General features: G+C 35.7%; 2 protein-coding genes across 2 annotated transcripts; both read right to left on the bottom strand.

Moving 5' to 3' along the window:
• Positions 1-2,892: 2,892 nt before the first annotated feature.
• On the bottom strand, positions 2,893-10,114 carry LOC132599528 (inactive protein RESTRICTED TEV MOVEMENT 2-like). Its single transcript, XM_060312876.1, has 2 exons — positions 9,842-10,114; positions 2,893-3,452 (listed from the first exon to the last, which is right to left on the bottom strand). The coding sequence occupies exons 1-2, from the start codon at positions 9,945-9,947 to the stop codon at positions 3,079-3,081; spliced, it is 480 nt and encodes a 159-aa protein (XP_060168859.1). The 5' UTR covers positions 9,948-10,114; the 3' UTR covers positions 2,893-3,078.
• Positions 10,115-16,934: 6,820 nt separating this feature from the next.
• On the bottom strand, positions 16,935-18,800 carry LOC132600702 (inactive protein RESTRICTED TEV MOVEMENT 2-like). Its single transcript, XM_060314030.1, has 2 exons — positions 18,603-18,800; positions 16,935-17,767 (listed from the first exon to the last, which is right to left on the bottom strand). The coding sequence occupies exons 1-2, from the start codon at positions 18,715-18,717 to the stop codon at positions 17,124-17,126; spliced, it is 759 nt and encodes a 252-aa protein (XP_060170013.1). The 5' UTR covers positions 18,718-18,800; the 3' UTR covers positions 16,935-17,123.
• Positions 18,801-19,104: the final 304 nt, after the last annotated feature.

Here is a 19,104-nt window from a genome sequence, read left to right as displayed (position 1 = left end):
TATGAGCAATCCGGGAAAGCAACACTGGGAGGCTGTGAAGTGGATATTCAGATATCTGAAAGGCAGCTCGAGTTCAGCTCTGTATTTCCGAAAATCAAAAACAGGATTGCAAGGGTATGTTGATGCTGACAACGGTGGTGATATTGATAGCAGAAAGAGCACATCCGGGTATGTTTACACCTTCGGAGGTACTGCAATCTCTTGGGTTTCCAAGTTGCAAAAGATAGTAGCTCTCTCTAGTTGTGAGGCTGAGTACGTTGCTATGACGGAGGCCACAAAGGAAATGATGTGGCTACAATCTTTTCTGCGGGAATTGGATCAGGACCACGAGGGAAGTGTGCTATATTGTGATAGCCAAAGCGCCATTCATTTGGCAAAGAACCCGGTTTACCATGCTCGAACGAAGCACATACAACTCCGGTACCATTTCATTAGATCAGCTTTGGAAGATGGAGCGCTGGTGCTTGAGAAGATCGCAGGGAGTCAGAATCCAGCAGACATGCTGACAAAGGCAGTGACGATAGACAAACTGAAGCTATGCTCAACTTCAGTTGGCCTGCACGAAGTATGAAAGTAGGAAAGAGCTGCTGCATCGATCAAAGTGTGAAGACAAATTAAAATTAGTCTTCAAGTGGGAGATTTGTTAGGTGTGGAATTGGCCAAACAAGTCAATTCTTTTGTTCACATAGTCGTGATGTAAGCGCTTACTTCATAATAGTCGTGATGTAAGCGCTTACCTCATCATAGGAAATTCATTCCTATAAATAGGTAGCTTATGGTTCATTTGTAAGATATCATTAAGATCATTTACTATACACATCCCAAGAGAGAAAAAATCTAAGAGAAATACTCTTAGTGAAAGGCCTAAGTAAGAGAAGGTCTTTGAGAGAATTTTCTGTGGTAAAATTCTTGAGTGTAATTGGGATTGGGGTTGTGAGGTTGAGTGTTGTAAACACTTGTAATATTTCTTCTTTAATAAGATCTGCAGCAGCAACGTGGACGTAGCTCTCACATTGAGGGTGAACCACTATAAATCTGTGTGTGCTATTTATTCTTCGCTTACATCACGGCGTAAGTAGGTTCTGTCTAAGGAGGTTGGTATTTAAGTGGTCCAGCTGTGACCCTCCAATCTTTCCTGGGAACCTGCTTACAAAGGTCGGATTTGGGATTTAAATCCTAACAGGAACAGTGTTAGTTGACTACCTAGAAATACCTAACATCGACTTGGTCTACGATGCTATTATTGATGCTCAAGGCATATCACTTTTTGCTGAATTCAAGATGGACCTAAATGCATATCTTAAGAAGTCAGTTCACATTCGAGTCCGATCTTTGGCGAATGTTATAGCCTTCAACAAGATTTCAGCTTCGGTAAGTATTAGTCGATCAATTAACTGCACCTCGATATTAAATAAAGTCAAGATCAGTTATACGAATCGTTGTAACCATTCTGTCAGAATCAGGCGAAAGTCATCCCGATACTACTTTGTTCATAAATTATTGGTTAACAATATGTGCATATTGATTTGCAGTACATTATTGAAGGAACTAAAAGCTTTCACTAGTTAATTGGAATTAGTTGAACTCGTATGTCACTAGAAGTAGAATCAATATATATTCGTTTACTGTTCCTTCCGGTATACATATTTTATACAACATGGCTATACATATAATATACATGGATTATACGTATATTGTACATCTGCCGGCTATTTTTAGTTTAAGCGGTTGGGTGAGCGGCTATTTAAGTTAATTTTTCTTCTTTCTTTTTATATATCATTGTAGGAAAAAGTCAAAGATTATCGTCAAGAAATGATTTTGGAAGCTGAGAAGACGAATGGAATAGGGAAATTGGAAAGGGAGGCACTGAGGAACATAACAAAAGCATGCAAATGGGTTCGAGAAGATGATGAAAGACAATAAGTTAGACGTGTTGATGTCACCTGGTGTGGACATTGCTAGTCTTATTGCGATCGGAGGTTATCCGGGGATCGACGTACCTGCTGGTTATGATTAAAGTGGAGCCCCGTTTGGGATTTCCTTTGGAGGACTAAAGGGTTCTGAGCCAACACTAATTGAGATTGCACATGGCTTTGAACAAGCAACTCGTGTCAGGAAGCCCCCTCCTTCACATCCTTGCTAGGAATTACATATTTAATTCAATCTAGAATGTATCTGCATCCAGAATGATCTGTTAATTATTAAGTACAGCGTTCCAAACCAAATTGTTGACAAACGAAATAATCATACTGCAACATCGATGAACTTTTACATCTTCGAAACAACTCAAGTTAATAACTAGCAAGATTCGCACCATCTTCTCATAATCCATCAAACACAATAGTAGTCTGATGGAAATGTGATTCTTCTATCCATTAAAAAATAACAAATTCTGAAGATAAACAACAAAATCCTTCGTTAATCCTATTTTGCAACGGATTATCAGAAAATTCTGTTAGCTACTAGAAATTTAGCACGCATTACAGAAGGATTAGCGACGAAGTTCGTAGCTAATTCCAGCTCTTTTTGTAGTGATCGTGCTCACTATCCCCCAACTGTAACACATCTTCCTGATGCTCATGAAGTTAGTAACTTCTCCCAGTTTCTTAACTTACTGAATGTTATGCCTAAAGAATTTCTTGTTTAGCCATATGAAATCTCAATGAGTGTTGGCTCAGAACCATGGCGTGATAGTTAGTCGTCAAATACAGATATATTCTGCTTATTGATCTCATTTCCCGTTAATATAGCCTTTCTTCTTATTGTTCTCATTTCCCGTTAATATAGTCTTTCTGCTTGATCTTGGGTTGACTGTTTTCCTAGGACATGAATTCAGTTTTTTTTTTTTTTTTTGCTTGCTTTCTTGTTAATAATAAGCACAGATCAGACATATATCAGAACACCATAGTATAAGTCATATTTTATTCGTATGAATTTTTTAATCGAATGTTTCATGTATACAATTCAGCAATGCAATGAGAAAAGGGAGTAGTCAGTGAGCTCTTCATTCACACTCACATGAGCTGGGAGGAGTGCAAATATCCCAACTTATAGTTTTTGATTAATGGACGAAAAGCTTCATTCGTGAGCTTTGTAATAATTGGATTTCATCATATCGCCGCTGACATAGAGGCCAATTCCAAGAACCAAAAGAGCAATTATGCCGCTGAAATAGAGGCCAATTCCAAGAACCAAAAGAGCAATCAGAATAGTCATCTTCTCAGCCAGTGCTGCAGTTCCTTTTTTCAGTTTTGGTTGTTTAACATAAAGAATGCCATTTTCAAACTCTGTACTGATTTTTGTGTTGTCGCAATTTTCTGAAAGAGGAAAGTGTTTCTGGAATCTAAGATAAAGAAAGTTACCATCAGTGGTAAAACCAACTGGCCTTTCTCCACTGATCTTCATAATTCCTGTTCTGGTCAACTCAACCCTCACTTCTTCCTTTTTGAAACCTGCAGAGATTTCAATGTTTTTGTATTAACAGATTGTCAAACATGGCCAATGAATGCGGCAAAAGGCCATAAATAAGCTACTCTTAAATGTTATGTTGCTCGTACTCTTCAAAAATACCACGGGGTGTGTGACGGAACCTCCAAAATCTATACATTTTTGGAGGATCGACATGAGTGTAGCAACATTTTTGGAGGGTCTAAGCAACATAGTAAATGTGACATTTCCGTCCTATTGTGAAATCTGATTATTTGTGATGTTCCCATGAAAATAATGACATTGTGTCGAGGACCCAAGAGTTTATGTTGCTCGTACCCTTCAAAAAGACTATCACATGTGTATCGGATTGTAACACCTCGTACCCCTAACCAGCTTATGTTCATGATTCAAAGACTTAGAAACCACGACAAAAGTGTTAGAATTGAAATTCCCCCTCAGAACGGACGAAGTACGGACTTACATAAAAAAGTACAGCCCGTACTTTGAAGTGCGGGACGTACATTGAAGGCGTACATTGAGGGGAAGAAATCAGAGAGCACTAGAAAGTGGCACCCAAGTATGGGCTGGATGTACGGGACGGACTTCTGTCCCGTACTTTGCTAGGAAAATTAATTACTCACTAGAATTTTTCATCCAAGTATGGGCTGCATGCATGGCCCGTACTTCACCCGCGTCGTTTCATCCAAGTACAGGCTGCAAGTACGGCCGATACTTCAAAGTACGGTGTTACACCCCGTAGTTTTGTACGTTGAGATTTATGAGTGTTGATTGTTTTAAGTATAGATGCTGGAGTTACCTTCAAGAACATATGAGATTATATGCACCAATCTTATGATTATGAGGGTTTAAGTTCATATAATAAGCCATGGAAGGATTGAAGGGCAAGTGAATCAAGGAAATTAAATTTGTTGGAACTTTGAAAAAAATATGAGGGGCAATTTTGGCCCAACTTGGAGGAAGAATATCTTTTAGTATATGAGGAGTTTTGAAGCAAAGCAAGAGCCTAAATTTAAGTTCAGAAAGTCTAGTTTCCAACGCAACAAACCGCTCGTCGATATGATGTCAGAGTAGTGAATTATGGACATTACAAGTTAGGCGGGCAAAGCAGGGCACTGCACTGCGCGAACGCATAGTGTCGCGCGCTGCTACAGTGTTACAGTGACGCCGACTCTAATCCACTATATAAGGGCTAAAATTCATCTTTTTCTCCATAAAAAAATTTCCCAAATGCTCTCGAAAGCTCATCAAACATATGAGAGCCTATATGTCACATAAAAGTGAGGATTTTGAGTAATTTCAAGTTACGGAGTATTAATCGAGGTCCGGACAACATGTAGTCGCGATTATAGTTTCGTTTTGTGTTGGAGTTGGCTTGGAAGAAAAGTAAATCTTTAAGATCTTCCTATTATAGCAAGGATAAGGTATGAATCTCTCTTTCTTAATATCGATTTAGGAATGTTTACGAGAATAAGGGTTATGGATTGTTGTGTTGGCGTTGTTGAGCATGGATTGAGAATTGAAGATAGTTTGGATGTAATTGTACATGTATATCTTATAGAATCTTGATAATATTGTGTTGATGTTGTTGGTATTGTTTGGGAGTTGTTTTGGTATTTGGAGGAAGTAGATAATATAGGGGAGAGTATTTGATAACTAGTACGAGTGAATTAATGGGAAGCATGATGAAGGTATGATTAAAAATGTATTTCTAGCCATATAGGTTCAAGTGAGGGGCGAGCCTCGGAATAAAGGATCCCTTAAGTGGTGGCTTGACGAATAAGGTATGTAAGGCGTTCGTTTCTCTCTCTTTCCTTGGCACGAATCCAACTAGAGCATGGGCCCGAATGTTCCATAATGAATCACTCCATTCCTACATCATGTCATTTAAATCTTAATGTCTCGGTTACTTGATTGATTCTTGGTATGTTATTATGTTTATCGCCATTAAGTTACTTCTTTAGATTCGATACGAATTTCCATAATTTATTCGGAGATCACCGACCTTATGTCACTCCGACTGAGTAATGGCTTCCAATGGGCTCTCATGCATGCTAGTTATATTATGCATTTATACATATGATGATTATGGATCGGGCCGTACGTTCCTCAGCACTAACATATATGGATCGGGTTGCACGTTCCGCAGAAATATAATTATATATATATATATATATATATATATATATATATATATATATATATATATATATATATATATATATATATGGATCGGGTTGTACGTTCCACAGCAATATACTATATTTATGGATCGGATTGTACGTTACACACCACTAACTTTATGGATCGGGTTGCACGTTCCGCAACACTAACAATTATAATATTTACATATGATTCTGGAATATGCATGTATTCCATAACGCACGTTCTCTGATGACAGGTTACTTTTATTTTTTTAAAGGATTTTCTTCTCGGCTTTACAGTTTTCTTAATTTGAAATTTCTTTTTTTAAGGATTTTTATTGGTTAAAGTTATTGTTTTTTAATTATTCAAGTGTAAAAAAAAAAAAAACCGAGTTAATTGAAAGCTGCAAAATTGCGATTAGCGAGTATTTATTGGTTTAAGTGCACATTTATAGTCTCATGTATATGCGTTTGCCTTATTTTTGCATTTAAAAAAAAAAAAGATTTTGTGATATATTTAGGGCTTGTTTGGCCATGAAAATTGTGAGTGTTTGAAAAATATAGTTTTTGTTTTCAAAACAACTGGAAAACTTGAAAAATACACTTTGAGTAAGTTTAAGTGTCTATCTGGTCACCTTGTAAGTTTATATGCCTATCTTACAAAACATGCCAAGTTTAAGGATCCATCTAGGTATTAAGCCATTTAAGATCATAAGATTCAAAAGTTTTTTTTTTCACTTTCTTAGATAATCTTTAACAAAAAATTATGTATGAAGAAGGAAGTTTGGCAGGAAAATTAGCAAATACCAAAGGGACAAAATGAAGTGACATTCCGTAAGTAACACTAAATTATATAAAATAATTACAACTCGGTGAAATCATAAATAAAAAATATTGATATTTTTATGAATTTGTGAGCATTTAATTTCTCTATTTATGGATATAAATAATTATTTCTTTTGGTATTTATTAAGTTTCAATTTCACTCATGATATTTCATGTGTCAAGAGATTATTCTAGTTAAATGTGGTAATTCAAGCTTAGTTTTAGATGAAATTAAGGGAGAAAACCAAATTCATTAAATGAATCTCAAGAATTAATGTAATTCTCTATTATGCTTAAAATGTTAATTCTCGTTGCAATATATAGTACTTTTTGCATAGATTTAAAATATTTAAATTTTATATAAAATATGAAATCGGTGTAATTTAATTTAGCTTTGAATATAGTTAAGTTGACTCTCGCGAAACGAAAAGTACCATATAAATTAAAACAAAATAGAGTAATTAGTAAAACTAATAAATGCTATAGTTGGAAACAAAAATGTGGCTCCAAAATTGCCTAAATTTTATCAAAAATGTAAAGGGTAATCTAATATACCCCTGGGTCCATATTATACAGAGTTTTTAGCTTGGTCACACCCCTTAAGAATTATTTACTCCTAGAAAGTAAGAATATTTTTCATTAAATTGCTTTTAGTTAAATAGTATCAATTTAATATGATTTCTTGGTTATGTAAAAATTCACACATCTAAACAAGGGAAAATTTGAATAAGAAAAAAAACTACTTTTGTCCCAATTTATGTTGCACAACTCAGATTTCAAGAGTCAAACAATTTACTTTTGACTGTGAATTGGCCATGAAATCTTTAAGTTTTTTGAAATAAAATTTACAAATTTAAAAACTATATAAAAAGTACTATAAATCAAAATAATTGATAATTAAGAATATTTAAAAGAGATATGAAAAAATTAAGGTCAAAGAAAGACTTGCTTGAATCTCGAAATCTGAAAGGTGCCACATAAATTGGGACGGAGAGAATACTAATTTATGTATCCCCTGTCACAATTTAAGTGTTTTACTTTCCTTTTTGTAAAAAGAGTGTCACTTTCTATATTTAGTAAGTTGATATTATAAACATCTTGCATTGCAAATTTATAACCGGAAAATTCAAAGGACATTTAAGTACATATATACACATCTTTAATTTAGAACCACAATATTCAAAAATCTTTTTTTTTATTTCTTAAACTCTATACTTAGTTAAATTAAGATATTTAAATCAGGACCAAGAAAGTAAGATATGATTTATTTTAAACTAAATATAAAAACTAAAAATAACCACAAAATATGGATAGGAAGGAGAAAGGAGCCATAAAGATTCACAGGCGGTTACTAAAATATCAATAGGGTAGACACCAAATACAAAGCCCACGTAGAGATAAACTTGAGGGAAAAAACAATGAGTGCAAAAATGAAAAAGAAAGCAGCCACGTGTAGAAGCTTGGTACATATATATTGGCATTGTGAGGACAACAAAATAAGAGATCCTCATTTATATAGTACTAATATAATATATATATATACATATATATATAGTACTAATAAAACAAATAAAAATAACCAAACAGGAACTCCTATCTCTTTAGTTTTTGTTTTCCTCCTAAGTAATTTAATTTTCAACCAAAAAAAAAAATTTGTTCCTAATTTTACAAGGACGACTTAAGTAACATTGAGATGGAAATCCAATCCAACCAAACCAAACTACAAGCAACTCTTTTACGAGAATGGCACACAAGAAAAAAAAATTACCAGGATAAATTTCAATTGTTTTTTTGAAAGATTGGTGTCTGAAAAAATCAAAATTAATTTAGGGATTTGCGGAACAATTATATTAATCCTATTATAAATTCTTCGTTACATAATTGTTTGATTACTTGTACACAGTGATAGTTTTTTTTTTTTTTTTTTTTTGAATGAGTTTAATCACGAAAGGTAAAAGGGAATAAAGGAATCATGTGTAAGTTTATTCTCAATTTACCATTTGCTTAACTAAAGATAGCCCAATAAATTCTACTAAAATCAACAAAGTAACTACATTTTTTTTTAATCTCAAGTCGTATTATTGTGTGGATTTCCAGACAAATTTATTTGGATAAAAATGAGCAACGGAATCAAGATTCCACTAAGCGGATTCAAAGTCAATATATGAAGATGTCAAAGAGATTCGACATCTACTATATATATTTATGAAAAATAATTTTAATCTTGAATATACAATATAATTTCCAGCGAAAGTGGATTCAAATTAACCCCCTATGCTCGCTCATGAAGAAAATTGTGATAGTATTTGAAAGGTAATATGCTTAGTATTCTTGAAGATTAATTAATTATTTAATTTGGAGCTTGGAACTTGGATTTATAACTTCGAGTTTCTACAATAAAACTAATACTCACTAGATACAATTAATGTAACATTTCTGATGAAGATGAGAATCAATTATTATTCTATTAAAATCTGTTTATTCTATTTTTTTAATTGTTTAGTAAACAAAACCTCTCTTTTTTCTTTTTTTATTTTTAATAAATACTACTTAGTTGGTCCATTCGATCCCAAAATGGGATTTACACATAAAAACAGTACTCTTAACTGATGCAGTATATACGATTTCTAAAAATTGTCTTTCCAAGCTAATTTGCTTTTATTAAGAAAGCTATAGAATAACTTAACCAAATACCTTTAAATTAATGTTGTTGACTTGTTTCTGAATGAAGGGGAGCCTTGGCGTAACTGATAAAGTTGCTGTCATGTGACCAGGAGGTCACGGGTTCGAGCCGTGGAAACAACCTCTTGCAGAAATGCAAGATAAGGCTACGTACAACAGACCCTTGTGGTTCGGCCCTTCCCCGGACCCCACGCATAGCGGGAGCTTAGTGCATCGGGCTGCCCTTTTTTTTTTTTTTTTTTTTTTTTTTTTTTTTTTTTACTTGTTTATGAATGAATTTGATAGAGTTAAAGACATATTCTTTTTTAACTGATGGTAATATACAACACAAAATGTTTGCACGGGCCAATGACATCTAGTTACATAAGAAAAGTTATTGTATGATTCTCATTTCCTTGTTCATGATCTAATCTTAGAAGAGTTACACTATTATTCTCATGTCCTAAAGTCATATAAGCTTTTTCCACGACGCCAAATCCAACTGTCTTACTATCTATGTTGCTCTGACTATTCAAAAAGGCCGACTAGTGCGTGTTGTATCCTCCAAAAGTAGTGTAGTATTGGCGGATCTCACAGATCTATGACAATATCTTTTGGAGAGTCCGAGCAACATTGCGTACGACGACAAGAAACTATCAAGGAAATTGACCTGAATCTAAATCAACCTCAACAACTTGCTCAAAACATGATATAAGGAGGCGACAACTACTTCCCTCGAGTAAATAACAGTAAAAGAACATCACCTGTGAGATAAAGGAGAAGAGTATCAGAGTCTTGTTCTCGCACCAACTCTGTTGTTGGCTCAAAATCTTCAAAACCTAGTAATGGTGCATAAACTGTATTTCCCATTTTTTTCTCTGTTTCTTTTGCTAATATGGGAATTTGAAATGTGTTGTAAAGGCTCTTTTCTTGCTTTTTGAAGATATTGGATATAATATTGGTTATATATATACACACATAAAATAAAAATTGAGAAGAGACTTTTCTTAAGATGCTTAAGAGGCTGTTTTCTTTCAATTTAGATATACCTTAACTTATCTTCATGCCTTTCTTTTGTCTATAGATCCTTTTCTTTTGGTTATATCTCAGAGTTTTTTTCCTGAATAGGTAAACCAAATATGTGAGAAACTGCTGTAATATATATATATATATATAAAGGGATTTGAAATTAAAATACATGTCATAACTATTTGATAAATGATGTAAATATAGTTTTTTCCCTGGATAATTGTACTTTTGGTTCTTCAATTATTGATAAATTCTTATTCTGGTCCTTGTAATATTTGGGTAAGCACATCTAACATTCAATTAACTAAATTTGTATTTTTGGTCCCTTTATAAAGCAAATATGTGATATTTAGACCTTTTTTTTATAATTATATTACCTCGAAATATGGAGTAACAATAACATTAACATAACACATCGATAATTGGATGGTTTAGCACTTAGTGACTTGGAACCTGTGGGTAAAAGTTCTTTTCTTTATAACTTCAATTGAGAGAATACACCAAAAGTTGTAAAAATGAGGAGAATACCCTTTTAAGTGATTAGGCAAATTTAGGTTTAAAAAACTTACACCCTAGCCCCAAAGTCTTGAAAAAATATAAAATGGTCCCATCCCCAAAGGCTTAAAAGACTCACACCCCAGTCTCAAAGTCTTGAAAAAAAAAATACAAAATAGTCTGCATCCCTAAAGTTTTGAAAATAGATAAGTCCTGTTTGGTAATATATATGAATACCATCGTCTCCTTTTTTCGACGCAAATACCTGGCTTTTAATAGGAAAACCACTCCTCCAACGATGAAAAACTTCTCAACTTTAGCCACTATTATCCCTAGCTCTCAAAAATCTCTGAAAACAACTCTAACTAATTTCCCACTGTTGTAAAATCTCACCTTTTCCAGCGCAATTTGTAGCCTTATTTGCGACATTGGAGGTCGTTTTGATAGTATATATTCTCTTGGGGAGTCATTGTTCCATTCCAATAGTTCAGCCATTGTCGGCTAGACCCTAAAGCAAGTGACTTGCTTTAGCCCCAAGAATTTGAGGGCCCCAAAATAATTACTATTTCGCTATATATGGAATACAATTTATATAAATATATTTTTCTAATAATATAGTGTTATCATTGATAAATCGGGAAAGGGCCAAATATACCCCTGTAGTATGAGAAAAGGTCAAATATACCCCTCGTTATACTTTCGGGCCAAGTATGCCGCTGACGTTATACTATTGGTTCAAATATACCCTTCATCAGTTAAAGTTGTTCAAGGTGGACATTCAATCCTACATGGCTCTCAAATTTGATGAGGAGGATGTCATGCGGCATGTCAACTCAACACCTCTAATCCATTTTACCGTTCCCTCTACTTGTTCTTTCACCACTAAAATTGTGTTCCTTCACTAACATTGTCACCATCACGGCCACTGTGACCATCTCTACTATATCTTAAATAAACCCTGATCGCACATGTGCAAAATTACATTAGATGTTTACCTTTCCGCTAATGATAAGCCAGCAATATTTGGTCTTGTTGTGCGTGTTGGCAACCTCCTCAAATGCATGAACTTTCCGATCTGACACCATCTTTTCCTTCTACTGCACCACCGGCGGCAAGATCACTTAAATTACTTTTTACACAGAAAATAAGCACCATTAACAATCAAACATATAAGATTCTACATAAAAAATCAAATAAAAAGGGGGAATCTCTATGAACTTTTACATAATACTCACGAGAGAGGCAGAAAGAGATTTTCTTCGGGTTCTCTTTCTATCTCTGGTTGTGCATAGATTAGATACATAGACCCTGATCATGTGCCAACCCCCATTAGATATAGAGATGGTCATGGTGCCGTGATAGTGTCGATGCCGGTCGAGGTTAGTGGTGGAAGAACAAATAGAGGGGAAGGATAAAATGAGTTAGGGGCGTTGAGGTGGCATGCCACACAGCATCCACCTCATCAAATTTCGATGTCACGTAGAATTAGATGTCCACCTTGAGCAACTTTAATAGATGAAGGGTATAGTTGAACCAATAGTATAACGGCAGGGGTATACTTGTCCCCAAAGTATAACGAGGGTATGTTTGACCCTTTTCCCATAGTACAGGGGTATATTTGGCCCTTTTTCCATTCATAAATTTATTTCTTTATTTTAATATTACCATTTAATGATTTAATTTTTCTTTTTCAGTAAATAATACTTACTAATTGGAGTAATAATTTACCAATTTCTTTTTACTTTTTAGCTTAATTATTTTTCGCTATTCACTAATTACTACTTAACACTATCTAATAATCCAACTTATCATTTATTCTTCTCACATAATTTGAAAGTTTCTTGGGTTCTCTCCTTTCGGTTGTGATGCAATCAAACATGCAATTGTCGCAACAAACAAAGTTTGGATCGTTTAATACATTCATTTATTTTGTAATATATAAAACAAAGTTCTCATTTTATTTAATTTCAATCAAAGATGCTCATTATATATAAGAGCCCATATAAAGATTTGGTTTTAGGCCTCCATTGCTATTGAGCCGTCCCTGAGTTCAGCTGGTAATTGGTAAGAGCTTTCTCCGTGCTTTGTCATTCTGAAGATCTCGACTGGTGTTAGTTGTTTCAGTCATCGACTAGTCTAGGTTTATTATGTTGATAGCAAAATATATTATTGTAAGTGATGATTACATGGGTGTGTTAGAAGTCCCATATCGCAGTGGGATGGGTAATTGGTCTCTTTATATGGGCTTTGACAATCCTCCCCTCATGAGCTAGCTTTTGGGATTTAGTTAGGCCCAAGATCCATCTTTACATGATATCAGAGCTAGACCCATCCCGGTTATATATTCACCGATGTTGGGCCCCCATATTATATTATCCACACTCCAGTTAAGTATGTCTAGGCGTGCGGGGGAGTGTTAGAAGTTCACATTGGTAGTGGAATGGGTAAATGGTTTCCTTATATGAGCTTGGGCAATTTTTCTCTTAGAGCTAGCTTTTGGGGTTGAGTTAGACCCTAAATTCATGCTTTACAGGGTGAATGGGAGGAGACCCCAAAAATATGGAATTGGAAGTCTTTGAAGAAGATGACAGTGCCCATTGCACTTGGTCGAGAGCTTAATAGGAAGCGGGCTAGTAACTTGTAAGCCCAGCGACGTGCGCATTAGTTATATAATTAATGCTTTGCCTGCCTGGGAAAAAAAAAAGCAAGTGGGTCTGTATATGCTTAACGATATTGTTGATAGTTGTAGGCCCCTTTTAATAATAAATGTTATTGAGAAGCTTCAACATCAGCAGCGCCGCACCACCTCCACCCCCACCACAACCGTTAGTCGATGAAGATATAATGCAAAATGAGGTCTAATGGATATGGATACTCCTCCAAATGATGACAAGAGCATCCTGCTGTTGTTGGGCAGGATACTGGATCACATGCCAGCCACAGCTATCCTGATGGAACTGGTTTTTTTCATGGGAAAACATTCAGTAACAAGCAAGAGTTATGTTACACCTCGTACTCGTGTACGTGAAATCTATTAGGCGTTAGTTGTTTAAGTCTAGACGTGGAGCATTTATCTCATGGTTACGAGGGTGTAAATTCATATAATAAGCTATGAAAGACTCGGGGACCAAGCAAATCAAGGGAAATAAGTTTGTCAAAAATTTGAAATAGGATTTTGAGTCAACTTTGGAGGGGTATATCTCCATGTATATTAAGAGTTTTAAGGTGTTTCAAAATCCTAAAATGAAGTTCGTCGAGTCTAGTTTCTAATTCAACTAACCGCTCATCGATAGGACATTGGAGTAGAGAATTATAGACGTTACAAACTGAGCTGACAGAGCAGAAACAGGGTCGCTACAGCACTGCTACAGTACTGCCGACCCAACTACTATAAAAGGGGTCAAAACCCCATTTTTCATCATCAAAAATTGTCCAAAAATTTCCAGAACTTTCATCCAACAAAGAGGGCTCTTATACCACCTAGAAGTGAGGTTTTTGAGCAAAATTCAAGCTACGGAATACTAATCGAAGTCCGGACAACTTGTAGTCACGATTACCATATTGTTTTGTGTTAGAGTGAGCATGGAAACAAGTGGATATTGAAGATCTTATCACTTTAGTGAATATAAGGTATGAATTATTGAATCTTTTTCTTATTAACATTTATTAAGGAATAGTTACAAGAATAAGAGTTGTAGTTTGTTGTATTGATGTTGTTGGCTTATGGATTGAGGTTTGAAGGAGATTTTGGATGAAAATACATATATTTGTCTTGTAGAATGTTGAGAATGTTGTTGTTGATGTTGTTGGTATTGTTTGAGAGTTGTTTTGGTATTTGGAAGAAGTCGATGATATAGGGGAAATGCTGCCCAAATTTTTGTAACCCAAATTAGACTTCCATAAATTAGTGCTTATAAGTTGATGGAAATGTGCAAATTAGTCTTCCATAATTAGTACTTATAAGTTGATGGGAATGCGATGAAAGTGTGATTAATGATACATTTCTCGATATATAGGCTCGGGTGAAGGGCAAGCTTCGATATAAGGAATTCTTAAGTGGTGGCTCGACAGATAAGGTATGTAAGGTGTTCGCTTCCCACTTTCATTGGAACGAATCCAATTAGTACATAAACACGAGCATTCCATAACAAATTCCACTCCATTCTTATGCTTTGTATTTTCAATCTTAAGGTCTTGTTGTTTGATTGATTTTTTTTTAAAACATTATTTCACTCGTCGTCATCGATTATTCCTTTGGACCCGATACGAATTCCATAAAATATTCGGAGGTTAACGACCTTATGTCACCCCGAAAGGCCAAGAATCAGATCCTTGATTTCTCATTCAAAATCAGCCTCAGAACATTGTTGCGGGAGGAAAACAGAGTTCTGCGCAGAAAGCCTTAGGACCTTGCGCTTTCCGTCCGCATCGCGGAAGGAAAGCGGAAGCCCTCAGAACCTTGTGCTTTCCTTCCGCGACAGCGGAATCCTGCACAGTTCTTTTTTTCAGTCCAGCCCATTAATCGTATATACATATATATAAATGTATTGCACTATTTTACTACACCGTTCCGCGCTATAGTCGGTCGGGCATGGCGCGTAGATGTGCACACCACTGTAGTGGGCATGTTATGATATTGCCCCAGACGCGGGCTAATGATGATAACACCGAGCCTTAATGGTCGGGCATGATTTTACATATATAACACCGAGCCTTACGGTCGGGCATGGATACTATCTACTACGTACATATACATATATATATATATATATATATATATATATATATATATATATATATATATATATATATATATATATATAAGCATACAAATGATTTTATCATGCATTGCATGTTGTTCTACTTCCAGATGTTCGGATTTCTTCTTCCTATATTAATGTCACAATTTATCTTAATTATGTTGTTGCCCTCTTGCCTTACATACTCAGTACTTTTATCCGTACTGACGTCCCTTGCACGGGACGCTGCATTTCGTGCTGCAGGATCTGAAAGATTTATTGAGGAGCAGCCGCAGTAGGATTCCCAGCTTCAGCGGTGTTAGCAAGTACCATTACTCCGGGCTTGCTATCTTTTGGTATTTTTCTGTTAGTGTAATATATGTTCATATGTATACTCTTAGAGGCTCATGGGCATTGTGGGGTATGTAAATGTTAAGTATGGCCTTGTCGGCCTTGTTTTGGCTCCTTGATGTTTTTCTGATAGCCTTGTCGGCTTTACGATATACTTTATGTTGTAGCGACCTTGCCGGTCCGCATATATATATGTGTGTTGATTTATCGAATACTTTATGTTGGCCCTTTTCCGCGAGCAGACGTTCTTGAGTTATGGTATGTGATGTCCAAGTAACAGTTAAGTCATGTGACTTCGGCCTAAGGGTCGGAGCCTGTCATACTCCTCGTCGGGGCTGTGACAAGTTAATGGTGGCACTGAAGCTAGCTTGGGTGAGGAAGCCTTTCAGTTTTAAAACGACTAGGAGTTGTACAAAATTGTATAGGGTGGATTGCAAATCTCCTAATTGTGACCGGATGTTGCGGGCCATGAGGTATGATAGCATGGATAGGTTTCGTATCTCCAAGTACGTCGGTGACCACAATTGTGGGGTTGAACATCTTATGGGCAGTCATCAACATGCCTCGGCTGTTGTCTTTGCCTCATTCGTGATGAATCAGCTTGTTGATGGAAGGGCCATCGTCGGAGGAGATTGAGAGGACAGTTATGAAGGACTTGCATTGTAATGTGATTCTTCTATCGTGTTCACTGTCCTAAACTGCAACACATCTTCCTGATGCTCATGCAGTTAGTATCTTCTCACAATTTCTTATTTTACTGAATGTTATTCCTAAAGAATGTCTTGTTTAGCCTCCATCATGGCGTGACAGTTAGTCGTCAAATAAAAATATCTCTTCATTGATCTTATTTTCCCTTTAATACGTGGATAGACACTTAAACTTGGCCTCTACTGTAAGTTGAAAACTCCAACTTACAAAATGATAATCTAGACACCATAACTCATCTCCACTGTATCAGTTCAACACTCCAACTTACAAAATGATCATCTAGACACCTCCAAAATTTATGTGTCATGTCAGTGTCCAGTGTCCACGTGACACAGCTGGGACGAGTTGAGGTGTCTAGATGTGCATTCTCAAAGTTGGAGTATTTAGTTGTCAGTTGAGGTCAAGTTAAGGTGTCTATCTATGTATTATGCCAATAATCTATCTGCTTGATCTTGGATTCACTCTTTTCCTAGGACATGAATTCAGTTTTTTTTTTTTTTTTGCTTTCTTGTTGATAATAAGCACACATTAGACATACAGTAGTAAAGTCTTATTTTATAAGTATGGATTTTTTCAAATTCGAAACAAATGTTTCATGTACACAATTTCAGCAATGCAACGAGAAAAAAGGAGTAGCAGTCAGTGAGTTCTTCATTCACACTCACATGAGCTGGTAGAAATACAAATATCACAACTTTTAGTTTTAATCACTGGATGAAACGCTTCATTCCTCAGCTTTGTAATTGTTAGACTTCATCATATAGCTGATATATAGGCCAATTCCAAGAACCAAAAGAGCAATCAGAGTCATGTTCATCACTTTCCTTGGCATTTTCAGCTTCTCCGCCTGAGCAGTTGCAGTTCCTATCATTGCATTATTTTCAAGTTTACTCTCATAACTCGGTCTATTAGTACCGGTTTTCTCAGCAGGTGTTTGTTCGGGGAGATCTTTAGGTTTTTTTGTGTTTGGTTGTTCTTTTTCTGGCTTGTCAGCATTAGTCTGCTGCTTAGGCACTTCTTCTCTTGGTGTTGGTGTTGGTGATGGTGTTGGAGTTTTTCCGCCTTTTGCTTGCTCTTCGTCTTTCTTTTGAGGTTGTGGCTTGTCTGCTGGTTTTTTGGGCTGTTGAGCATTGGCGGTTGGCGGTTCCTGATCCTTTTTCTCTGATGAAGTTATCAGTTTTGGTTGTTTAACATAAAGAATGTCATTTTCAAACTTTGCACTGATTTTCGTTTTGTCGCAATTCTCTGAAACAGGGAAGTCTTTCTGGAACCTAAGCGATTTATTCTGCCCAACAACTGGACTTTGTCCACTGATCTTCAGAATTCCTGTTCTGGTCAGTTGAACCCTCACTTGTTCCTTTTTGAAACCTGTAGAATGTCAATGTTTTTTGTACAACAAATTATCAAACATGAAAATAAATGTAACACAAGGCCATAAAATAAGCTACTCTGAAATGCTATGTTGCTCGAATTCTTCAAAATCTTAGCCGGTGTTTGTCAAATCCTCCAAAAGTTGTGCGATTTTTGAGGATCCGACACGGGTGCAACGACATAGTTGGAGGGCCCAAAAAACATAGCTGACATGTGACATTTCCATCCGATTACGACACCTGATCTTGTATGGGGTTCCCATGAAAATAAAGACGTCATGCTGAGGACACAAAGTCTATGTTAACTCTCCAAAAATGTTGCAGCACCTGTGTCAAATCCTCCAAAAGTAGTGCATTTTTTAAGGATCCAACACGGGTGCAGTAACATTTGTGTAAAGTCTGGGCGACATAGCATAAAGTATCTGTGTTCCTTCTTTTTCTCATTTCTTTGTTCAGAATCTAATTTTAGAGAGTTACACTACTATTCTCATATCCTAAAGTCACATAAACTTTCCCACCGGGTGAAATCCAAGCATATCTTATAAGTTACAACCTATGTTGCTCGTACTATTCAAAAATATCGATGATTAATACATGTCGAATCCTCCAAAAGTAGAGCATTTTTTGAGGATGCAACACAAGTAACACGACATGTTTTAGAAAGCTCGAGCAATATAGCTCACAGCGACTGAAACAGTGAAACTGTCAAGGAAATGGATCTCAAGTATGACTCAACCTCAAAAGCTAACTCACGAGGCGAAAATCGCTCAAAACACGATATAAGGAGACGACAACCCATTCCCTCGAACGAAGAAACAGTAAAAGAAGATTACCTGCGAGACGAAGGAGAAGAGTGTCAGAGTCTTGTTCTTGCACCACCTCTGTAGTTGGCACAAAATCTTCATAAACCTGAGTTGCTCCAGCAGCTGCAGCTCCCTTTGAGTTCATTGTTTTCTCTGTTTCTTTTGCTAATTATATGGGAATTTGTAATCTCTTTTTCTTGTTTTTTGAGTTGTTGGTACAGAAGAGATTGAAAATATTGGTTATATATATACAATTAAACATATAAGAATTTTGTGAGAGACTTTTCTTGAGATGCTTAAGGCTGTTTTCTTTCAATTTAGATATTCCTTAACTCATTCTCATGCCTTCCTTTTGTCTATAAACTTCTTGCTTTTTGGTTAGCTTAGAGTTTTCTTCTTGAATAGGTAACCAAAATTTTTGAGAAATTAATTAATATATACAATTAAACAATAATAGAAGATTTGAAATTAACCCACATGTCTTAATTATTTAACTAGTGATTTAAGTATAGTGTTTTATAATTGCGCTTTT

This window comes from Lycium barbarum, chromosome 6 (assembly GCF_019175385.1).
Source record: "Lycium barbarum isolate Lr01 chromosome 6, ASM1917538v2, whole genome shotgun sequence".
Taxonomy (NCBI): Eukaryota; Viridiplantae; Streptophyta; class Magnoliopsida; order Solanales; family Solanaceae; genus Lycium; species Lycium barbarum.
The sequence above is the reverse complement of the archived record's forward strand: the minus strand, read 5'-3'. Positions and strand labels throughout refer to the sequence as shown.